At 35.8% G+C, this 26,414-nt stretch overlaps 1 protein-coding gene across 1 annotated transcript; it reads right to left on the bottom strand.

Moving 5' to 3' along the window:
• On the bottom strand, window positions 1-23,024 carry LOC117331111. Its single transcript, XM_033889705.1, has 12 exons — window positions 22,991-23,024; window positions 22,157-22,610; window positions 18,720-18,876; window positions 16,639-16,806; window positions 16,074-16,302; window positions 15,404-15,594; window positions 11,570-11,672; window positions 10,370-10,798; window positions 9,685-10,248; window positions 7,138-7,269; window positions 5,156-5,281; window positions 1-5 (listed from the first exon to the last, which is right to left on the bottom strand). The coding sequence occupies exons 1-12, from the start codon at window positions 23,022-23,024 to the stop codon at window positions 1-3; spliced, it is 2,592 nt and encodes an 863-aa protein (XP_033745596.1).
• Between the last annotated feature and the right edge of the window lie 3,390 nt (window positions 23,025-26,414).

The raw sequence follows: 26,414 nt of genomic DNA on the forward strand, positions 1-26,414 counted from the left end.
TCAACCTGGAAGACATACACACATAGAATGATGAGCAAATATGGTTATAACCATTTGATTTGCATGCCTTCAATAATTTAATGTTTTATCAGTAAATCTGTTTTTAGTATACTAGTAGTACCAGATACTAGTTATTATGACCTTTTTGTTAATCATCCTATCTCTGTGAACAAGTGTCTAATTATGATAAGTATTGAGAAACTAGAACAAATACAACAAGTGAAGTAGATATGAAACATCAAAATGGTCACCTGCTAAATTGGTAGCCATGGCAACTAAAAATGGATACAGAATGTACATAGATTCTACATTTTGAAGAGAGAAATTGCCATTTTACATTTTCTACATAATGGTAAAATTCACATTGATAAAATCAGCTTCAATATCATGATTTGGAGAAATGTTAGCTGTTGACTAAAACCATAAAATAGGAAAGGAATAAATATAACTAAATATAACTTTTGAAAGATTAATTATTAATGTTAAAACCATGAAAACAACAACCTAATTATGAATATGATTTATGATTAACATTTATAATCCTAATACAGCAATTTAAGCTGCAAACAGTTTTACATTTTACATTTTTATTCAGATGGGAGCACTTGCGCATGTTTTTCTAAGTAAAATATCACATTTTTACGTATTTTCACTTCTGGTTGCCGTAACATTTTAAATCCAAAAATAGAAGATTTGCCATAAAATCTGGATAGGTCCTCTTTACAAGTTTCAATTTATATATAGACTGCTGACTAAACCATTATACCTGTAATACAAAACCAAATTTCTCACAATGAAGTCTAGGCAGATAAAACAGAAATAAAAACTTCAACAAAAATTACTGCTTTTAATTTCAGTCAGTAACCATGACAACAACTGCAAACCAATAGAAAATACTACTTTTATTGGTGTTTATCCTCCTTCCTCAAGAATCTGATATATCATTAATTTTATTAATTAGCACTTAATTCATTCTCATTGGCTTAATATGTATAAACATATGAAATAAGTAACTTTTTTCATGAAATCATAAATTTGGGTTACCATGGTAACATCAATAATGCGAAAACAGCACTTTTGTTCCAATTTAAGGAGTAGTATAGTTTCACCCCTCCTCACAGTTCTAAACAAATTTGAATCATCTCCATTAAAATGTGATTTTCCTGCATAAGTAACAGTAAAGTTAAGCACCTCTCCAGGGAGAAGCATGAAACCTATGAGCCTGAAATTTACAAATTTGATGATCACCTAAGACCTTTCCATCTATAATGAGTATTTGATTCTACCAAATCTGGGTTTTGAGAAGAATTTTGAAATTCCAGTCAATTTGACCCAAAACATGCAATTAACATCCAGGAAATGATCTCAGATATGTTATTGATCTGATGGTCACCTTCTTATGCTATACCTATGTTTTCTCTTCACTTCCATTCATTGACCGGTCATTTGATTACCGTGATCTTGAACTTGGTTGGTCATGGTCAACTATTTGACCTTGAAACATTGCATACACCTTCATAAGAGCAGGTTCTTTAAAACATGACACAGATAAACCATTTTGAAGGAATTTTTTTTTTTTTTTTTTATTTTTTCATCATTTGGCCCCTGTGATCTTGAAAGAAAGGTCGAGGTCAAAAGTAAGCATAACTTTTGTAGCCAGCCATACGTTATCGATGTGCCAAACATCAAGCCTTTACGTGTATAGATAACAAGAGATCCCAGAGGGATCTTGGCACCCACCATTGAATGATCTTTATAGGTTCTATGTCAGATTGATCTTCTCTCTACTTTTCCCTTCATTTTACTAATCTGTGCAAATTGAGACATCCCTCCAGTACTTTTCAAACAAGGGAATCCTAGCTATATAGAAATTTGAGATTTAACGATAATGGCTGTTTGTTTGCCAGGTTGTTTTCAGGACAGACTGGTCCAAAAATGCAATACAAGGGACCAAGGGGAACCTACTTATGAAATTTGAGAAAGATCCCTTCAGTACTTTGAGAAATAGAGATAACAAACTTCAATTGTCGAAATTCAAGATGGCTGTCTGTCGGCCATATTGTTTTCCAATTGATCTCAAAATGCAATAAGCATAATGAGGCACCAAGGGGAACCTCCATATGAAATTTGAGAAAGATCACTTCAGTACTTTCTCATAAATAGCAATAACAAACTTCAATTGTCAAAATCCAAGATGGCTGCCTGTCGGCCATGTTATTTTCAGATTGGTCTCAAAATGCAATATGCATAACTAGGCACCAAGGGAAACCTACATATGAAATTTGAGAAAGATCTCTTAAATACTTTCTCAGAAATAGTGATAACAAACTTCAATTGTCAAAATCCAAGATGGCTGCCTGTCGGCCATGTTGTTTTCCCATTGGTCTCAAAACGCAATATGCATAACTAGGCACAACGGGAAACCTACAAATGAAATTTGAGAAAGATCCCTTCTGTACTTTCTCAGAAATAGCGATAACAAGGGGAACCTACAAATGAAATTTGAGAAAGATCCCTTCAGTACTTTCTCAGAAATAGCGATAACAATCTTCAATTGTCAAAATCCAAGATGGCTACCTGTCGGCCATGTTGTTATCTGATTGGTCTCAAAACGCAATATGCATAACTAGGCACCAAGGGGAACCTTCATATGAAATTTGAGAAAGATCCCTTCAGTACTTTCTCAGAAATAGCGATAACAATCTTCAATTGTCAAAATCCAAGATGGCTGCCTGTTGGCCATGTTGTTATCTGATTGGTCTCAAAACGCAATATGCATAACTAGGCACCAAGGGGAACCTTCATATGAAATTTGAGAAAGATCCCTTCAGTACTTTCTCAGAAATAGCGATAACAAACTTCAATTGTCAAAATCCAAGATGGCTGCCTGTCGGCCATGTTGTTTTCCCATTGGTCTCAAAACGCAATATGCATAACTAGGCACAACGGGAAACCTACAAATGAAATTTGAGAAAGATCCCTTCTGTACTTTCTCAGAAATAGCGATAACAAGGGGAACCTACAAATGAAATTTGAGAAAGATCCCTTCAGTACTTTCTCAGAAATAGCGATAACAAACTTCAATTGTCAAAATCCAAGATGGCTGCCTGTCGGCCATGTTGTTATCCGATTGGTCTCAAAACGCAATATGCATAACTAGGCACCAAGGGAAACCTACATATGAAATTTGAGAAAGATCCCTTCAGTACTTTCTCAGAAATAGCGATAACAAGAATTGTTTACGGACGGAGGGACGGAAGGACCACGGACCACGGACGCAGGGCGATTTGAATAGCCCACCATCTGATGATTTTTGGGTGACTTTTGAATTTTGGTGGGGAAAATTTGCTTTATTTTTTTCAAAGCGCCATATCTCTGTCATTTTCAGTTCTCTTGGGCTGTTTATAGCCCCGAGAACTATAGCCATCGGTCGGAAAATTTGCTGCTTTGCACCTTGTAAACAGATTTTTAGCCTAACTGCATTCATAGCTGTAATTTTGTTGTGATGCCAGATAATAGGTATGGTGTAGTTGTTGTGCTGATAACAATGCAAATTATTCAATATCAACTGGAATTCTTTTAATTTAAGAATATTTAAGTTTTGATGTCTATTTTGAGTTACAACGGTGAAGCACATGTATACCACTGTATGTACATGTACGGTGCGACAGTTTATAACGTATAAATATTGACAACATTAACATCATTTGGATGACGACAGCTATAGAAATAAAAATAATCATAAATGGTACGAGGTTAAAGGACTCTTGTTTGTCAAACAAAAGTTCAATGTAAGAATATAGCGTGCACATAATTCACAAGAAAATAATTTTAGATTGTAATACTATAATAATACTGTGATACATCACAAGAACCTTTTTTTCAGCAATTGTTCAAACAGATCATTGCACTGTAAAAGATCGTTCACAGTTGAGATGTTGGTTCTGACAAACAAATTATAATTACCAAATGCAAGAAAATTGACAACAATAAATTGAATAATAATACCATGCCCAAAGAACTACGTAGCCCTTGGCCTCTTTTTTTATCTAATGATCATAAAACTTCCACATTCTGTTCCAGTGGATCATGTTCTTCATATGCGATGAAAAAAATTACTCTATTTTCATTTTAGTCCTACTTTTGACCCCGTAGCAAGGAATTTGTTCAGCTAACCTAAAAACTGCTAGTTCTAATAAGTAAGAATTAGTTCTGATAGAATTTAATTCAATAAATGATAGTCAAAAATGTGATTTCCCTAGTATATCAACTATAGTAAAGTTTGCCCTATTCTGGGGGCAAACAGAGACCTCGGGATAATAAGATTTTCAATTTTGGTAAAGTACCTTTAGTTAGGACCCTTCCATCTATGAAGAGTACTTGATTCTACCTTATTTTGGTCTTGATAAGAAGATTTTGGAAATTTTTCAGTCAATTTCATGCTTTTTGGCCCCGGCCATCAGCCCCTGGGGTCAGTTAGGGCCAACAGGTTTAAAATTTACACCAGCAAACTGTCATCCCAAACAGCTAATTCTAACCAAATTAGGAGTAATTCCATTAGAAATTCAACAAATGATAGTCAAAAATGTGATTTCCTTATAGAAACTGTAAAGTTTACTCCCTCCCCATGGGCAAGCATCTCCCTGCCAAATGATAAAGAGCAGCTCAATTTGACCCCTTTTTGCACCGCCCCTCCATAAAAATGATGTAAAAATGTTTAAGATGTTTGAGTTAGCCAGTTACTCAGTTATAAGTTCTTTTTGAGACAGGCGACGCAAAGATGTTTAAGTTAGTTAGTTAGTTAGTTATTAGTTTTTAACACAACACAATAAAGGTCATTAGGGCCAAAAAATGCTGAGTAAAAATTATGAGCAAAATGGGCAAAAGACGAAATGATATCAAACAAACGAAACATATAAAAATGTAAATATATACTGGTACACTCAGGATTATTTTAAAACAAAAAGTGGCTATGATTACTCTTGTGATACAGACCAACAGTTTTCAGATAGTACAAAGTTTATACTAACAGACCCGAAAAAAACCTTTAAATCTATTCTTCCTTATGCAATCTTATTGGCAGAAATAGATATTGCACATCTAAAATATTCTTACTATTCACCTCTGTCAGTCCAGTGACCTTTAATTCACTTACCTCCCCCGCAGTGACCTTTGAAGTCTGAGCTTATCTTTCCTAGCACATCGATGATGACTGTCTTTGCCTCTATGTACAGGTTTTTTGACTCCAATAGTCCCCCGGGAAACACACGCAGTGTATCACCTTAATGCACAGATAACTTTGATGAAAGTATCTTATCTAAATGCAATTCTTTCTAATATCACTTAAGCATCATTTATAGCTAACTATAATGCACATGTGCTAATTCCACATTTTAGGTGTTGACAATATGGCAGATCTGCATATTTTTTAAGCATGATTTTTATCAATATATGATTTTGTTTGGAATACAGTTAACTACATGTATAAAGAATGAAGTGTAGTAAGGGCAATAACTATGTTATCGTTTCTTACAGAACATAATGAAAGATTGAGCTAATTTGCTGATTTTGCCGTATATAATAGCGAATTGGGAGCTGAAAAAATAGTACATAGGATTTGGCTGACTTATTGCAACATTGTAAAACTAGACTCGATATAGGTCTGGATGTATTTGGTATCCTTGTGCAAAATTTTGAGATATTTTGGGTTAAACATGCCAAAATCATCATTTAGACTGAGAGGTTCTGTTAAAATTGCCCTCAAAATTAAAAAAAAAAAAAAAAAAATTAAGAATCCAGAAACAGATAATGCACAAACAAGAAAAGCTAAGTTAACCATGTATTGTTGATATTTATAAAACATACATAATGAGACATCAAATACTGAACATATTAATGCTGAAAAGGTATCATAACCTGCGGGAATGCAGTATCTACATCAACACACACAACTACAATATATCAAACTATTACATAATACACAAATAAAATTTGATTTCGGGGCTATCTTAGCTGCTGCATGAAACCAGCAATAAAAAGTCTATGAGTAAACCTTGTCAACTAAAATCAGGTGAAAGATCTGGCAAGGGAAATCATAGGGGCTGGTGTATATAATATAATATGATAAATTGACAGGACGACAGGTCAAGTCCAGGTACATATGAAGAACCAAGCGAAAGCCTGTGCAAACCAGAAAAGCCAAGCGAGTCCTGAAAAACCGGACGAGAAATGGTCCTGCACTAAGTACGTTGTAATTGTACAGTATAATTATTCATATATGAGAAAGTGTAATAATGAAAACCAAATGACTTAGGGCTAAAGGTCCAAAATTATGTTATTTTGGCGCTATGTTGATCATCGTGACAGCAAGGTTTTGTATTGTATGTCAGATTGGTTTCAAATCAATCATAGAAAGAAATTTGATTTAAAGATGCTTTTCTTTCAAATGAACATACAAGAAAATGGTTAAAAACAAATCATGTATTTATTGAATGCTTAAGAAGTGAGACTGTAGAGGCATATTTTTTTAGCAGGGTGCCATTCTATTTTCATATTGAGTACACCTAACCTCTGACTCAGGGATTGGCGTATTACAGGACAAAAAAGTTATTCTACTGAACTACAAACTAATGATAACATTGCTCTAGGCATTGTTGCCAGAGAATTGTATATAATGAGAAGCTTTTACAAGTATTCTAAAAGGAAAGTATTTGTTTCAAGTTAAGATCACAACTTGTGTGGACATTGAGTTAATACAAAGTCGTGTATAATCTCCAGTGTTTTTTATTCTATGCGTAAGTATACATTTTTTTTCCGTATGTGCATTGGTAGTATGATGACATAGTAATGGAAACATTAATAATGTCATGCTGACGCCGTGTATAGTGATGATGTCACGTAAGTATATATCTATATTCATTGGTTTAATGATAATAACATCAGATATATACTGTACTACAATTGTATGTGTGTGATATTGGTAAAATAATAATGATGTAATGTATTATTTCTGTGCATTGTATTGCTGTAGTATTGTATGATTAGTGTATGTACTGTATCTGGTAAGTCTGAAGAGTTAAGGAATACAGAACTTGAACATGATACTTTCGATTCCTATGACATGCTGTCAAATCTTACCTATTAGATTGTGGGAATCGTTGCCATTCTCTGTATACATACTGCCGTTATTACGGACATTCAGGGTGTTGAATACCAATTGATCATGACGAACATAATGCACATCTATCATCTCATAAATTTTCAAGATACCTGAAAAGAATTTATTATTCAGTAAGATGAGTGTTACTCTGAAACAAAGACACTATATTTACATTTAAATTACTGAATTTACCCCATGTCACTCAATAACCAGAGAAAAATTCAAGCTGCCAATTGTTTAACTTCACGAAAGGAAACAAGAGGCCCATGGGGGCTGTATCGTTCACCTGGTTGGATTTGACCAAACATCAAAATGATCTTCATGTTCATTTCGTTAATAGCTTCATTTATCGATCTTGAACAATGCCATATGTGGTTGTAGTGTGGGGATCTCAACTGCTTTAAAGAAATAACCAAGAAATGAATTTCAGAATCTCTAAGGGTGTAAAAAGACCCCAGGGATTATTTTACAACATGATTGTGTCTAAAGAAACTAAGTCCCTTGGGGTAGGGATAGACCCTTGGGCGTACCTTTACATCAGGATTGTGTTTATCCATTAACATCCAGCGATGCTATACATGGTTATGGGATGGGGATCTCGACAGTTTAAAAGATATAACAAAGACACTACTGGTAAATCATTACGGGTATGGAAAGACCCCAGGTCCCATTTTTACATCAGGATTGTGTTTATCTCTTGATGCCCAACAATGCTATATATGGTTATGGGGTGGGCTCTCAACAGTTTCAAAAATATAACCTGTTTTCCTTCTCCCAAGGATCTTTCTGACCGAATTGGGTTCAAATCCATTCGTAACTTATGACAAGTAGCAATTTAAAGAAATTACCTCTATTTCCTCTATTGGACCCTGCCCCTCTGGCCCCTAGGGGGTCAGAGTCACCAGTTATGCAAAATCTGTCCCCCTTCCCCAAAAGATGTTTCTGTCTAAACTGGGTTCAAATCCATCAATGACTAGTAGCGATTTAAAAGCATTACCTCTATTTCCCATATTGGGCCCTGCCCCTCTGGCCCCTGGGGGGTCAGAGTCACCAGTTATGCAAAATCTTTTCCCCTTCCCAAAGGATGTATCTGACTAAATTGGGTTCAAATCCATCAATAACTTTATGAAAAGTAGCAATTTGAAAACGTTACCTCCATTTCCCATACTGGGCACTGCCTCTTTGGCCCCTTGGGGTTTAGAGTCACCATTTATGCAAAATATGTTGCCCTTCCCTCAAAGATCTTTCTGACTTATTATGGGTTCAAATCCATCAATAACTTTATGACTAGTAGAGTTCTAAAAATATTACCTCTATTATCCATACTGGGCCCTGCCTCTCTGGCCCCTGGGGGGTCAGAGTCACCATTTATGCAAAATCTGTTCCCCTTTCCCTCAATAATGTATCTGACTAAACTGAGTTCAAATCCATCAACAACTTCATGACTAGTAGCGATTTAAAAGCATTACCTCAATTTCCCTATGGGGCTTGGCCTTTTAGGGTTTAGAGTCACCATTTATGCAAAATATGTTTCCCTTCCCCATGGACTTATCTGACTAAATTGGGTTCAAATCCATTCATAACTTTATGACTAGCGCGATTTAAAGGAATTACCTCTATTTCCTCTTTTTGGTTCTGCCCTCCTGGCCCCTGGGAGGGGTAAGAGTCACTGTTTATGCAAAATCTATTGCTCATCATCAAGGATGGTTCCGACAAAATTGGGTTGAGATCCATCAATAACTTCATGACTAGTGATTTAAAGGAATTACCTCTATTTCCTCTCTTGGGCCCCACCCCTTTGGCCTTTTGGGAGTCGGTCACCATTTATGCAAAATCTGTTCCCCTTCCCCTAAGATTGTTTCTGACTAAATTGGGTTTAATTTTATGATTAGAAGCAATTTAAAACCATTACCTCTATTTCCCATATTTGGTCCTGCCCTCTGGACCCTGGGGGTTCAGTCACTATTCATGCAAAATCTTTTCCCCTTCCCCCAAGGATTTTTCTGACGAAATTGGGTTCAAATCCATTCATATTTTTATGACAAGTAGCGACATAAAGGAATTATCTCTATTTCCCTATTGGGCCCTGCCCTTCTGACCCCTTTGGCCCCTTTGGGTTCAGAGTCACCATTTATGACGTAAGAAACTTCCTTTTGACAAAATGACCCTTGCACTACCTAACATCAGCTGATCTTTGTAAAATTTAACATTTCAACAATAAACAACACAATAATTTGGAGTTTTATATACTGCTATATCACAGCAACATAACTGTTTCAAATCCATTCACAAGTTAAGAATAATTTGAAATAAGTTTAATTGGTAGTTCATGTCTTAATACAGAGCTCAAAATCTTAGAGGCTCCTTCCCAAATCGTGAGGGCTGAAGAGTTATGATACCGGTAATAATTGATAACAATCAAAATCATTTCATATTATCCATTCAGTCTGACTGAAATGTGATCGACTACCCAATGGTATTACATATGAATAAGTGCCAAATCACAACATTGTAATGTCACCTACCTCCGTCCACAACTGTCAAGTTCTCAACATTATTGATAACTCCCTCCATACTGATGGTCACACCTGCTGCTCGCAGTTCTCCCTTCAGAGTTATGTCCCCTCCATGATAAATGGACAGGTCATTAGGAAGTTTGCCACTGGCAATATATTGTGACTGGTTAAAACCAACATGGAGATGACCTGATCGGTCACCCTCAATGATTCCAATTTTGATGTCGATCCAGCCAAAAGGATTGTCTGGCATCAGAAAAGCCATCTGAGCTCCACGATATATTTGAAATTCTTCAAGTACAACTTGTGTGTCATTTCTGGTTTCATTAACAAACGAAGGGTACTCTGATGGGATGAGCCAGGCTACAGCACTCCCCAATGTGTAGTTACCATAGGAACTTGTGAGATTGCGAGAAGGGTCACGGGGTCTCCTGTTATTGTTGTCGAGGTATAATGTGCGGTTGGATGTAAAAGAAGAGAATGGTTGTTCACGGTCTGGCATCTTGTGTGCATATATTGTACCAGGGCCACCATTTTCATAACCACCAGTACCACCAAAAGCTTGGAAGGTTCCTGCAAAAACAAATCATAAAATTCTGAATGGAAAAAAAAAAATATTTCATAGGAACTGAAAAGCAAGGCATTGCTGTGTTACTTCGTCTGGTTATATCAAATAAAAAAAAAGTCTGCTTACCAACAAAGAAGTTGTGTTCGTAGTACCAGGCCAGCCTTCCACCACCTCCACCTCCAGCTTTGGGTGTGTAAGATCCATCGTAGCCATTCCCACCACTGACATCAAATTTACCATCACCATCCATTGTATAGGTATAGACCATGACACTGCCACCAGATCCTCCGCCACTCCTCACTGAGCCCCAGTTACCTCCCTGAGCTGATATCACACCATCTACAGTGAGGGTGTGTGTTGTATTGATAAACAATCGACCCCCACCTTTACCTCCTTTGTGAGGGAAGGAGTTATAACCGCCATCTTTACCAAATGTAGTTGGTGACACAAAAGACCCGTGACTTGCTCCTACGACTTCTTGACCTTGACCTTGACCTCCATTGCCACCATGACCACCACCAGAACAAGCAGTTCCACAGTGACCAGCACCAATACCTGTCAAAATATATTTGGAACATACACTATAAAGTCAGAATTTGTCTACAAAACAACCCTAAGCCAAAGGAAGTGATATGAAATAATGGGTGTAAAATGACTCCTAGATTATAGTAAACGTAACATGTGTTTTCAGTACTAGTCCATGCATATAAAGTTCCACCAGCAATCATACAAAAAACTGACAATTCAAACCTGGAGTATTCCCATGTCTTGTGAACATTATATCCAGACACTGGTTTAATCCAACTAATTCATATCCCAACAGTTGTCAGATAAGACAGATTTTACTTCATACAATTTCTACCATTTCAGCAGAACATCATATAAAATTTCTATTTCATATATAGATACATGTAACTGTCATCTATGTGATTTTGAAAAACAAATTTCCATAAAGAAATCTACTGAACCATGTCTGTCTGACCAATAAAAAATCTTATTCAATTCTGTAAACAGAAAAAGTTTTTTTTTTTTTCACAATATATATTACATATTTCATTTCCACCATGGTTAGTGAGCCCTGGGGTCAGCCCCTGAACAGAAAATGTTTGTTGGTACTTTTCTTTTGTAGTACATTTGTGTATTATAAGCAATTAAGAGAGTTTCATCATAGTAATAACCCATATAAACAATGTCATACACCCAGGTAGCCTAGTCTCAAATTTATTTTGTAGTAACTTGAAGTTCTTAAGATTCCAAATATCAACCCCAAAAACAGGAAAAGTTTGAAGACAACTCAACATGAAGAGAAAAACTTAGAATTGTTACCAGTGCTTTTATCTTGTTTTGGTACAGCTTCAGCTACTGTCAACTCTCCATATGGTTCCACTGTGATGTTTGTATACCACAGAGCCAAGTCATTGGAATCCAGCTACAACATAAATACAAAATTGTACATCAATATGACATTGCGATACTGATTATCATAAAACCTCACCTGTGAGTTTATCTCCAGGTAATATTTCAAGAAAGAAGCTACAGAAGAAATATCTTTACCTTACTTATACAACATGATGAGTATGTACCTTAGCTCTACAAATGTCTGTTCATCATAAAATTTCTCAATAGCGCTCTGATAGTATACTTTAGCTCTAAAAAATTCCCTGTTCATCATAAAGTTTCTCAATACAACTCATAAAGTTTCTTAATTCCACTCATCATAAAGTTTCTCAACACCACTCAGAGTGTATACCTTAGCTCTATAAAAATCTCAGTTCATCATAAAGTTTCTCAATACCACTGAGTGTATACCTTAGCTCTATAACATTCCCTGTTGGTCATTAAGTTTCTCAATACCACTGAGTTTATACCTTAGCTCTATAACATTCCCTGTTGGTCATTAGGTTTCTCAATACCACTGAGTCTATACCTTAGCTCTATAACATTCCCTGTTGGTCATTAAGTTTCTCAATACCACTCTGAGTGTATACCTTAGCTCTATAACATTCCCTGTTGGTCATTAAGTTTCTCAATACCACTCTGAGTGTATACCTTAGCTCTAACATTCCCTGTTGGCCATTAAGTTTCTCAATACCACTGAGTGTATACCTTAACTCTACAACATTACCTGTTGGTCATTAAGTTTCTCAACACCACTGAGTGTATACCTTAGCTCTATAACATTCCCTGTTGGTCATTAAGTTTCTCAGTACCACTCTGAGTAAACCTTAACTCTATAACATTCCCTGTTGGTCATTAAGTTTCTCAATACCACTGAGTGTATACCTTAGCTCTATAACATTCCCTGTTGGTCATTAGGTTTCTCAATACCACTGAGTGTATACCTTAGCTCTATAACATTCCCTGTTGGTCATTAAGTTTCTCAGTACCACTCTGAGTGTATACCTTAGCTCTATAACATTCCCTGTTGGCCATTAAGTTTCTCAATACCACTCTGAGTATACTTTAGCTCTATAACATTCCCTGTTGGCCATTAAGTTTCTCAATACCACTGAGTGTATACCTTAACTCTATAACATTCCCTGTTGGTCATTAAGTTTCTCAATACCACTGAGTGTATACCTTAGCTCTATAACATTCCCTGTTGGCCATTAAGTTTCTCAGTACCACTCTGAGTGTAAACCTTAACTCTATAACATTCCCTGTTGGCCATTAAGTTTCTCAGTACCACTCTGAGTGTAAACCTTAGCTCTATAACATTCCTTGTTTGTCATTAAGTTTCTCAATACCACTGAGTGTAAACCTTAGCTCTATAACATTCCCTGTTGGTCATTAAGTTTCTCAATACCACTCCGAGTGTATACCTCAGCTCTATAACATTCCCTGTTGGTCATTAAGTTTCTCAACACCACTCTGAGTGTATACCTTAGCTCTACAACATTCCCTGTTGGCCATTAAGTTTCTCAATACCACTCTGAGTATACCTTAGCTCTATAACATTCCCTGTTGGCCATTAAGTTTCTCAATACCACTGAGTGTATACCTTAACTCTATAACATTCCCTGTTGGTCATTAAGTTTCTCAATACCACTGAGTGTATACCTTAGCTCTATAACATTCCCTGTTGGCCATTAAGTTTCTCAGTACCACTCTGAGTGTAAACCCTAACTCTATAACATTCCCTGTTGGCCATTAAGTTTCTCAGTACCACTCTGAGTGTATACCTCAGCTCTATAACATTCCCTGTTGGTCATTAAGTTTCTCAACACCACTCTGAGTGTATACCTTAGCTCTACAACATTCCCTGTTGGTCATTAAGTTTCTCAGTACCACTGAGTGTATACCTTAGCTCTATAACATTCCCTGTTTGTCATTAAGTTTCTCAAAACCACTGAGTGTATACTTTAGCTCTAAAACATTCCCTGTTGGTCATTAAGTTTCTCAATACCACTCTGAGTGTATACCTCAGCTCTATAACATTCCCTGTTGGTCATTAAGTTTCTCAACACCACTCTGAGTGTATACCTTAGCTCTACAACATTCCCTGTTGGCCATTAAGTTTCTCAATACCACTCTGAGTATACCTTAGCTCTATAACATTCCCTGTTGGCCATTAAGTTTCTCAATACCACTGAGTGTATACCTTAACTCTATAACATTCCCTGTTGGTCATTAAGTTTCTCAATACCACTGAGTGTATACCTTAGCTCTATAACATTCCCTGTTGGCCATTAAGTTTCTCAGTACCACTCTGAGTGTAAACCTTAACTCTATAACATTCCCTGTTGGCCATTAAGTTTCTCAGTACCACTCTGAGTGTATACCTCAGCTCTATAACATTCCCTGTTGGTCATTAAGTTTCTCAACACCACTCTGAGTGTATACCTTAGCTCTACAACATTCCCTGTTGGTCATTAAGTTTCTCAGTACCACTGAGTGTATACCTTAGCTCTATAACATTCCCTGTTTGTCATTAAGTTTCTCAAAACCACTGAGTGTATACTTTAGCTCTAAAACATTCCCTGTTGGTCATTAAGTTTCTCAATACCACTCTGAGTGTATACCTCAGCTCTATAACATTCCCTGTTGGTCATTAAGTTTCTCAACACCACTCTGAGTGTATACCTTAGCTCTACAACATTCCCTGTTGGTCATTAAGTTTCTCAGTACCACTGAGTGTATACCTTAGCTCTATAACATTCCCTGTTTGTCATTAAGTTTCTCAAAACCACTGAGTGTATACTTTAGCTCTATAACATTCCCTGTTGGTCATTAAGTTTCACAGTACCACTCTTGAGTGTAAACCTTAACTCTATAACATTCCTTGTTTGTCATTAAGTTTCTCAATACCACTGAGTGTATACCTTAGCTCTATAACATTCCCTGTCGGTCATTAAGTTTCTCAATACCACTGAGTGTATACCTTAGCTCTATAACATTCCCTGTTGGTCATTACGTTTCTCAATACCAAAGAGTGTATACCTTAGCTCTACAACATTCCCTGTTGGTCATTAAGTTTCTCAACTCCACTCTGAGTGTATACCTTAACTCTATAACATTCCCTGTTTGTCATTAAGTTTCTCAATACCACTGAGTGTATACCTTAGCTCTATAATATTCCCTGTTGGTCATTAAGTTTCTCAGTACCACTCTGAGTATACCTTAACTCTATAACATTCCCTGTTTGTCATTAAGTTTCTCAATACCACTGAGTGTATACCTTAACTCTATAACATTCCCTGTTGGTCATTAAGTTTCTCAATACCACTGAGTGTATACCTTAGCTCTATAACATTCCCTGTTGGTCATTAAGTTTCTCAACACCACTCTGAGTGTATACCTTAGTTCTATAACATTCCCTGTTGGTCATTAAGTTTCTCAATACCGCTGAGTGTATACCTTAGCTCTATAACATTCCCTGTTGGTCATTAAGTTTCTCAACACCACTCTGAGTGTATACCTTAGTTCTATAACATTCCCTGTTGGTCATTAAGTTTCTCAATACCACTGAGTGTATACCTTAGCTCTATAACATTCCCTGTTGGTCATTAAGTTTCTCAACACCACTCTGAGTGTATACCTTAGCTCTATAACATTCCCTGTTGGTCATTAAGTTTCTCAACACCACTCTGAGTGTATACCTTAGCTCTATAACATTCCCTGTTGGCCATTAAGTTTCTCAGTATCACTCTGAGTGTATACCTTAGCTCCACTCCTCACAGTAAGGGAGGTTCCCTTCAGTGTGGTCAGCGCCTCCTGATCAGTGAAAACATACAACTCCCCAAACGTCTTTATGTCCAGGTTTTCTATCTGATTAACAGTCTCTTTAAAGTGATCGAGAGTCATTCTACAGCCAGAGTTCAGAGTCACATTATACATCACATCAAAGTGACCTTAAAATGAAACAAACAAAAGATAATTAAAATTGAAATCTCAATTTGTGAAAATTTTTGTATTATGGTACAATATGTGTTTGTTTTAGCTATGAATTAATGTCTGTAAGGAAAGGTATAAGATTCTGATTTATCACATAATCAGCCTTGCTGTTCTGCCATATAACACACCTGTGTCATAAGTATCACTCAATCAGCATGTGTGCTATAATGACATCATGAATTCATGTCACATGATTGTCTTACCAATGATATATACATGGAGTCAGAGTCAAAATTCACATGTGTCATACAGAAACTAAATATTTCATATGAATCGTTATAGATATATATGCAATAAACATAATCTTACATTTGTGTCCATGTGATATTGACATTAAAAACCCTTAAACGGTTGTGTAGAAAGATGTATCGGTTCCATATTGAAGTATTACTAAAGAAGTGTATGTCCCTTTAATATTAAAAGACGGAAGTCTAACCTTTGATATAGAAGTCAATATCCCTGCAGTCAATGGTAGGTGGGAGGGTGAGGTGGGAGCTACGTTCAGTAAGAACACTAAACTGCATTAGTGCTCTGTTTTGCGTGGTGGTCATTGTCTGGTTCCCTTTCACTTTCATCAGACCTGTGTTGTCTCCATTCACTTGATGAACTTTCAAGTGTGCATTGTTACCCGACATGGCCAAGCTACCACCTCCCTGAATATGGATCTGGACAAACACAAACCATGTTCTTTAATAACAATAGAAGTGTTAATTTGCATATCTTTTCAGAAGATTTTCATACTCAGAAACAAATCAAATTTCTAACAAGTTTAACACAAAAAAGAATGTATTTTTCACCAAAATTATAATATAAAATTACAATATGGGACATATTTTTTGCTGTAATTTTTCAAATACCCATTTTTTGCGACAATATATTTCATCTTCAAAAATGGCTAGAAAAAGAAAAGCTTAAGAGCATACTTCAATATTAAGGCATTGATTAGTTTTTAAAATAAAAAAATTCATATTACATAAATCTATTGGTTTAGTCTGTCTCACCTCCTCAAACTCATAAACAGCCAGGTTGTCTGTTTCATGGAGAATGTAGGCAGTTCCCTGGTATCTTGAGTATGGGGTCTGAGTATTGACCGCTGGATCCTCAATCACGACAAACTCCACCTGGTCGAGGGAAGCTTGATGGTCCGTATTATGTAATCTTATTGTAAGCTAGTAGAAAAAAAATATATAAGTACTAAGATTCAAGAAAATATGATGATATTTGTTTGCTGTTATTGCACGGAAACGTCAAAAAAAAAAAAAAAAAAAAGAGGCCCATGGGGCCTGTATCGCTTACCTGGTTGGATTAGACCAAATGTCAAAATAATGTTCATATTTAATTTGTTTTATTTGTAAATCTCAAACAATGCTATATATGGTTATAGTGTGGGAATCCGAACTGCTTTAAAGATTAATGAAGTCCAGACTCTCTAAGGTCTGAAAGACCTCAAGAATTGTTTTAAGAACATGCATTCATCACTTTATGACTAGTAGCGATTTAAAATAATTACCTCTATTTCCCCTATTGGGCCCCGCCCCTTTGGCCCCTTCGGGGTCAGAGTCACCATTTATGCAAAATCTGTTCTCCTTCCCCCAAGGATGTTTCTGACCAAATTGGGTTCAAATCCATTCATAACTTTATGACTAGTAGCGATTTAAGGAATTACCTCTATTTCCCCTATTGGGCCCGCCCCTTTGGCCTCTTTGGGGTCAGAGTCACCATTTATGCAAAATCTGTTCCCCTTCCCCCAAGGATGTTTCTGACCAAATTGGGTTCAAATCCATTCATCACTTTATGACTAGTAGCGATTTAAAAGAATTACCTCTATTTCCCCTATTGGGCCCCGCCCCTTTGGCCCCTCGGGGGGTCAGAGTCGCCATTTATGCAAAATCTGTTCCCCTTCCGCCAAGGATGTTTCTGGCTAAATTTGGTCAAAATCCAACAAGAACTTTTTGACTAGTAGCGATTTGAAGCAAATGTTTACGGACGACGGGCGGACGACGGACGGGCGGACGACGGACGACGGACACTGTGCCATGACATAACCTCACCAGACCTTTGGTCCAGGTGAGCTAAAAATTACATGTTTCGTTAATCAAAGGTCATAACTCAGCCAAATAACCTCCGTGAAAGGTGGTGATGAAACTTGGCCGAGCCATTTGGGTGTTTAATGTTGCTACCAAGTCTCAAGAAAATCCAATAATATTTGTTGCTGTAATTACAAGGAAACATAAAAAATTTACATTTTTTGTCAATCAAGGGGCCATAACTTAGCCAAATAACACCTGCAAAAAGTGGCGATTGAATTTGGCTAAGCCCTTTAGGCATTTAATGTGTTATTAAGTTTCAAGAAAATCTGATAATATTTGTAGCTGCTATTGCATGGAAACGAAGTGTGACAAACTGACGACAACGGACAAATCCAAATCAATATCCCCTGTTTGGTGAAAGCAGGGGATAAAAAGACCTCACATAGCATTTATGTATATGTCATATATATAACAACTACTGATTGTAATGGGGACTATTACAGATGTCCCCAAACACCCCCACAGTAATATCATTGTGTTCGGCACCCCTCATAACCTATCTATACCCATATTCACTTTCATCTGACAATTTCCTAATTTCGACTGACCAGAGGCCTCGGTTTCGTTAGCTTGCATTGGCAACCAAACTTTCCAAAGATGTTACCACATTACTTGGCATCCCTAAAAACCCTATGTACCTATTTTTGCCGAAATTGGAGACCAAAATCAAAAATCAGAAATTGGTTTGGTGGCAATCTCGGATTTCCGAGCGAAAAAAAAAACATACCATGCATGCACAAACCCCGACCCCTTATGAAGTATGTCTGTGAAGTTTCATGAAGATCCTCCCAGTAGTTTCTGAGAAAAGTGACAGAAACATCCACGGCGGAAGAAATGAGAAAAAACAAGAATAATTAAATAAGAAACGGAGCAAAAAGAATATGTTCCACCACATTGTTTGGGGGACATAATTAGCCTTAAGATAGAGTGCCCCAGCACTCAATGTTTGTCTCTAATAAATAGAAGACTCCCTAGACACCCATATTTTTTACCTTATTAATAGTCCTCTTGATGTCCACTTCCCCATATATCTGTGGTGTGTCTGGATACTGACAGCCTTCACTGGCGAGGTAGTTCCCAGTATGGTCCACCTCTACTCCTCCTAGCTCACTCAGTACCCAGTAATCACTGCGGTATCTCCCATAGGAGCTGCAGAAAAGTCAACCAGAATTGTACATATGCAGCTTAGGGAGATAAGTAACATCAGTATTTTCCCTTACAACTGGTGGCTCCCTTTATTTGTGACCAGTCAAGCGTATCCCTTATCGAGAGCACCTTGTCCCCTATCAAACACACGCGAGCACAGGCTAATCGGGCTTTGCCCATGTGTGTATCAATATACCGGAACTTGCCATCATGTCAGACCAAAATATTGCCACTTTTAAATACACACAAAAAACACAACAGAAGTAACTTCATGATCCAAAAATTATCATACTTATGGAATGCAGTTGAATCTGTATTAAGCGACCACTCAAGGGAAGTTGAAACACAGTCTCTTAATGGAGAGTGGTCTCTTAATAAAGATGGTATCTTAGATTTAATAAAATGTTCATAAGCTTTTTATTCACTTTATAAATTGGCAATAATGATTAACAATACATGTGAAAAATGAACCGTCCATTTGAAAGTTTCGTTTTTTGTTGTTTTTTTTTTATTTGTTTTTTTTTACAATTATTATTATGTTAATTATATATATTTTTTGAAATTCTTTTAGCTTAGCAAAATACATCGATTTAGCATGTCTCTTCGCCTCTTCTCCCGTCCTTTTTCCAAAAAGTAACCAAAGCTACCTGGGTGTATAAAAAATCAAGGCGAAAATGGTAATGCATGGAAGTTTTATCATATATCTGTATTTTCGAAAATCAATTTGGTCATATTCAACATGTCCAAGTTTTGTAATTACGCCGCCATTACGTCAGACCAAAACATCGTCAATTTTAAACGCACACAAAAAGCACATCATTTTATGTAGTCAACCATTACAAAAGTTACTTCATGATCCAAAAACTATCATAATTATGGAATATAGTCTTGTTGATCATGCAAATTGTTTTCATTTATCTGTATTTTCGAAAATCCATTGGGTCCTCACACAACACTTTTGAATATGTTGTCGAATGGACAAATAAAAATGTTCATCATTTCGTATCGCAATGAAATTTTCTAAAAACACTATAACCTAAAATACAAACTAACTAACTAATGATATATTTTGTATTTTCAAAAACCCACAGTGTCTGGTTTCCAATATAGCATCAAGTGAAGACTGAACCGAGCGACCGCTAAGGATTGTGCGAAGGTCAGGGGCCACCACGTAGGCTATAGCGGCAAATAGATCGAGAGTTACTTATCTCTGTCATATAATTTTTTTTTTTTTTTATGTTTCTGTATATATGCAGTGAAGCAACATATGAAACATTTTCATACTGTCTTGTCTAAGAGTTTTACACAAAAGTTTGCAGATTTTTATTAATATTCTATACACAGTAACAACAAAACTTCAAAACAATCCTTCAGAGAAAATAATATGTCATTTGGCCTAGTGTATATATTCTAGATCATTTTCAAGGAGTAATGAGCAAGTTAAATTCATTACTGAACAGTCCAACAGTAAATTTGCAAATTTTGACATATCATATGTACATGTCAACCTCTGAAACGTTTAATGAAGGAGATCTCCCTTATTTGACATCCAAAATGAGGGAGAAAGTGCGTGAAAAAAATCGCGACATTTTTTTGTTGCATTTAGGGGATGTTCCTCATGAGCTTGCACAGGTGTAAATTTCCTCAGGCAATTGAAAAGTACATTTTGATGTTAAAATTTGACAACAATGGTTAATTTTAATGAATATTAATAATAAAAAAATTAAAAAACAAATTATTGATTCTTCAAAAAATGTTTTAAGAAATTTCATAGAGAGGAACTGTATAGTCAATTATTAATGATATAGTCACTTGGAATCTCCAACCAATATATAAAAGTAACTACTTATCTGCTGATTTTTTTTTATTTATATACATTTGTATATATATTGTTCTGAAATATTTCTAAATGTACAGAGGAGCCCACTTATTTGCATATCGGTTATTTGAATATCCCGCTTATTTGCATAAAATTCTCAGGTCCCGATTTTTTTCTTCTTTATCTTTGTATTTTAATCCTGAGATTTGTTTATTTATTATAGCATCGCTCCAAACCTGTGTTCTGTACACTTGAACACTCGCTGAGGCAGGTTGCGATCGCCATGCTGTTTACTAGGCGCGTTGCATTGTGGGGGCATATGTGTAATGAACGACAACTCTTTGTGTGTGTGCGCCATTTTCCAAAACAAACCCAAATGACAATACACATGTCACGGTCATTTAAGACAGTCTATTATAATGCTTCAGCAGTTCATCATCTATGATCAAACAACTAATATACTCATAGCAGGAACACAACGCATCTCAAGACGATAATGAATGTTAATTGAAACGATGACATTGTACATCGTAGTGTCAACCCACGCGTGTATGACCGATATCGGACCCAGAGACTCAGAGTGACAAGTAGTAAACGATGAAGTGTATGCAAATATTTGTACATTTACAAAGAAAAACAACCCATGTATTTCGTATTTACTCTTATATTTTAAATAATGTTTTTTTTTTAAATATATTTTTAATGCAAATGACGTAAACAATCATATAGCGCCCATTTTGAGTACCTACTTGACGATCTACATGTGTATAAGAGGGGCCAAAACCCAACTCCGCCTATACGAATACTCCGGTTATTTGCATATTTTGTCATGGAAAAAGGGCTATGCAAATAAGCGGGTTGCTCTGTATTTATCAAATTATCTCCCTTCCTTTATCAAATAAAAATAACATAATGATTTATAAATTATGTTTGTATTACTTTTAGTTCTGTTGTGACATAAAACAAACTTCTTGAAAGTTTGTTTTTTTCTGACCCAAACTGAAATCCGGATTTTTGACACTGACAGCTACGATTAAGAAAGGCATTATTGGCTTTCATGTGAGTAAATCTTATTGGCAGACATGACCAGTGTTTGTTCTTGAAGTGATGTATCCTAGCTGTAGTCACCAAATTAACTGACCATGTCAAATGAAGCCACCTAGCTAGGCACAGCTGTAAAGTATACACTCGTCAGCGACCGACTCCTCTGTCACCAAGCCCCAGGCCAAGGCAGCTACAGTAATTATAATAGGTTAATTGAAGGGGTGTTTTGTTTATATAATCAGTCCAGGGTCGAAGTGTCCGATATTTCCGGAGTTTTATTAGGGATGATTGCTCAAATCCGGGATAAATTTAACCCAGATTAGGGAAATGTACCAAATCGGGATTTAGGGGAAACTTTAATGATTTTGCGGACACTTCCGACATAATCCGGGATGGTTGACACATATATCATATACTTACTCATCACAGTATGGGTAGACTCGGACTTGTTCTATATATAGATGATCTGGCAGTGTGAAGGTCACATTGATGGTCCTATCAGAGCTGATGAATGGTGCCCCGGTGTTGGTAACTCCTGACAGTGGATGAGAAATGTAACGGGGAGAACCAGTAGATTCCACCAGAATATTACCATAGGTGTGATATGAACGGTTTGTACCACTGGATGGAGAAACCAAACTCAGTAACTCAGAAGATATCCTTTCACTACTTGAGTGTCCATTGTTGTCAACGATGAATTTGCGGTAAGTGTGTGTGGAGTTGGTATCATCCTGGAGATAGGCAGTGCCAGATCCTCCGTACTGTTCTCTACCGTAACCACCGTGGATGAGGTACTCGCCTGTAAAGTGATTCTCCTGACTATGGACTATAGCAATCCTCCCTCCTGCACCACCTCCTCCTTGTGTAGAGGCTCCTATGAAACAAAAAGAACGTGAATGACCTTCATGTTAAAGGATGTTGTTGTTTGTTGAAGTCAACCATTCAACAACTGCTAAGTAATGAAGGACAGCGTTCTTCCAGAAAGAATGTTATGCTGTTTTTTGGGGGGGTTTTTTCATGTGTATGTGTGTATTAAACCTCAGGTTGTCAGAAAGGTATTCAATGGAATTTCTGTTTTCGAAGTTATCCAAGTTAAAGATATATCGAGTCTGAAATATGCTTCTTTTTATCTGTGATAATGCAATACTGTAACAGCTACACATCAATAACTATGCATTACTGAGTATTGTCTAACCAAAATTTAAAGAAGAACTTTTAATGCAGAAGACTTTTAATTTTGTTTCAAGAAAATACTAGGTATATAATGAGGAGAGAGCATACAGTCCATGTTATGGTAATACTATACCTGATCCACCAATGGTCTCTATACTTCCAGCACCATCCAAGTGGCCAACATTTATATATATGGAGCCACCAGCACCACCTCCTGCAGTAGACCCAGCACCAATCTCTCCATTTGAATGGAGGCGACCTTCTACTCTCAGCTCATCAGACACATTCAGATGAATAATACCTGAAATAGAGATGCAAGAATCACAGAACAGGTCAATCATTGTGCAGTAAAACTCATTTGTGGAAAAAACATGTCCCATAAATATGAATGCCAAAGAAAATTTTGGCTTTATCACACAAATTCCTCACTCAACTCTAGATGTCACAATAAATGTGTGTTTCACTTTATAAGCAACATTTTATTCCAATGCAGATTCCCCTTAATATTGCAAATTGCCGTTGAGTTTAAGTCATTTCGACAATGAAACAAAAGGCCCATGGACCTAAACGGTCACTGGAGTTCTGAAATAAATAATGATTGTTGATGTTTTGTTTGTTTTAAAATCAAGAATTTAACACACATTACCAGTGTGACTTTGAAGGAAGGTCAAGGTCATTCAATTGAACAAATTTTTCTGTTATCGAAGCATATGCATGTCACTGTTCAAATATCATGACCCTGGGCCTCTTCGTTATTGAGAAGTTATTTTGATATCTTAACACATTTTACCAGCTTTGGTAACTTATCATACCAGCATACTAATGGATCAATATCAAGACTCTTGGCTTCTTACACAAGAGGTCAAGAGGGCCTGTTTCACTCACCTGGTTGGATTTTACTAAACATCAAAAAATTATGTTCATATTCAATATGTTGATAGCTATATTTGTTGATGTCAAACAATGCTATACAGTAAAACTCACTTGTGTCGAACACGCTTAAATCGAATACATCAGATGAGTCAAATGTTTCGTTCGGTCCCTATTTTTTCCCTTCTTTATCTTAGTAAATTAAACACGGATGATTCGAACACTGTTGAATCGAATACTGCGGTTGTGTCAAATATATTTTGTGGTCCCTCCCTTCTAAACTACACCAAAATATCCATTTTTGTGTCGAACATCAAAGGCGTCATGCTTTCTCAGGTAAAATTTGCTGACACAGGCCTGATTGGCCGAGTGTTACCTGAGCCTATTGTTAGTTTCTTGCTGTCGGTCGCACATCATCCCATAGCTTATACAGGTGCACAGGTGAAGTAAAACGTCAGGGTATTAATAACGGGGTCTTTCTCGAACACCAACTCTGGTTAGGGTGGGGTGTTTACATAGGGGGTAAGGTGTGTTATAGTCTGTTACAGAAATATTCTCAGTGTAGAAAACACAGGTAAATCAACTCACCTGCTGGGTGATCAGAAAATCATTAGCTGCTAATAAAATATTATTGTATTGTATTGATGATTGCCAAACTGTTTCAGAAATAGTGCATAAAACTGAAGCACACTTTGGAAAATCATCATATTTTGCTTTGATATTTGAATTATCAACACCTTGGCATACATATGTACTTACTGAATCTTGAATTGTAAAACGATTGTATCGTTGGATACTTTTGAATCATATTTTCCGTAAAAACGTACCATATTCATTTAATTTGTGCTTGTTTTCAGATTTAGTGTAAATATTTTAAAAAAATACTTTAATGCAATTATTTAATTTACGTTCTTTTATTATTTTTTCAGGAAATTTAGCCTGATATTATTTTTCATTGATGGTGTAAATATATATCTGATTATCAACATTTTAATACACATTTAAATTGGCATAATTATGGAATCTTAAATTCATCCTTTTTCACTATAAAGCAATATTAGTAAGACTTTGTATTTTTTTCATATTGATTAACTTTTTACGTTTTTTAGATTTGTATAGATAATTAAGTTATTATAGAATTATTGTCAAATTCTTTAAAAGTTATATATCTTTCAGGTTTAGTTAGTAGTAACAGTTTTTGTTTATATTTTATTTTACCTAGAATAGCTATACATGTACATTTGTATTGTATTAGATTTTTTTTTACATTTGTTATTATATAACAAAATATAGATCAGTAACTGCAGAACTATTGTAATATTCTTGTAAAGTTGTATCTGTTTCAGGTTTAGTTAGTACAGGTTTTCTTCAAATAGCTATACATATAGTTTTTTCCAGATTTGTCTAGATTATCATATGATTACTTTTATACGTTATTTTTGTAGATCAGTTCTTGTAGAACAATATTCTTCTGTGTATCTATTTCAGGTTTCATTAATAGAAATATTTTTGGTTTATTATAAAAGGAATGGCGAATGCACAGGTCAACGTTAACTTCGTCATCAACAGATGTTGTCATTATTAACAGTTAACATCTAAAATTAGTGCTTTGAATTTAGAAAACTACTTCTAATTTTATAGATTTTTTTTTATTTGTATGTTTATTCTGATATTCATTTTATTGTTATTATCAATAGCAAAATATATAGTTAGGCATAGTGCTTTGAAAATTTGATTTTTAATTTATTTTATATACATGTATATCTATTAATATAATATTGTCATTTCATTGTTACTATCAAAATTTTCTATGTGATAGTGCTTTGAATTTAGAAAACTATATCTGATTCATATACCTGAGCTGACCCTATTTTGTTTTACCTGAATTGGTATTTCATATTGAAACAGACTATAACTAAACTTCAAAGAACTTCCTATAGAAACACCTTCCTTTGTCTTAACCAGAAAGGGTGTTTGGGGAATGAGCCTTAATAACTTAGAATAAAATGTACAAGTTTTAGTCTACAAACCATAAGATCATGACCTACTTTGTTTCTGTTTACTGTTTTGATACACATGGCCGCCAAAAAATAAAAGGTTCCACCCGAATAATGCACATTAAAAATACTTGTCTGTCATTGATTTATTTACCTATGCCTGATTCTGAGTACACCGATGAAATAGTACAAATAATATGGAGAATGTTTTTATTCTGTACAAAACATCGTGGCAATGCATAATTATGCATCCTATAAACACTGACTGCAGACTTCACCTTTTATAACAAGAGCTGTTGGAGAACAGCATAGCTCGTCTCGCAAATGTTTGTCAATAAATAATTAAAATATATTAATTGGAATGGTTTCGCAAATTGCATTAATAATATCTATATTGTTTACTCGATCAGATTATGCTTTGTGAATTCATGCAATTTTCAAAACCATACCAATTTATATATATATAAATTATTTATTGACAAACATTCGGGAGACAAGCTATGCTGTTGTAGATTAAATGAATATATTAAACACAAATGTAATTGCTTTTGGACATATTTCTCCAATTTTTTGACAAAATATTATCCTAATGAGAGTTGTCTCCCTTGAAAAATGTGGACCAGTATAAATTGTCTATT

The sequence above is a fragment of the Pecten maximus genome, chromosome 7 (assembly GCF_902652985.1).
Source record: "Pecten maximus chromosome 7, xPecMax1.1, whole genome shotgun sequence".
Classification (NCBI taxonomy): Eukaryota; Metazoa; Mollusca; class Bivalvia; order Pectinida; family Pectinidae; genus Pecten; species Pecten maximus.

Bases quoted from the DNA above. Each gene is read 5' to 3' on its own strand.
- LOC117331111 (XM_033889705.1), bottom strand. From the start codon at position 23,024: ATGGACTGTATGCTCTCTCCTCATTATATACCTA. The intron at 16,303-16,638 runs GTGAGACAGACT...GTGTTTGTCCAG, and splicing joins CTGTTTATGAGTTTGAGGAG to ATCCATATTCAGGGAGGTGG. The intron at 11,673-15,403 runs GTATACACTCAG...TTTATGTTGTAG, and splicing joins CTGTGAGGAGTGGAGCTAAG to CTGGATTCCAATGACTTGGC.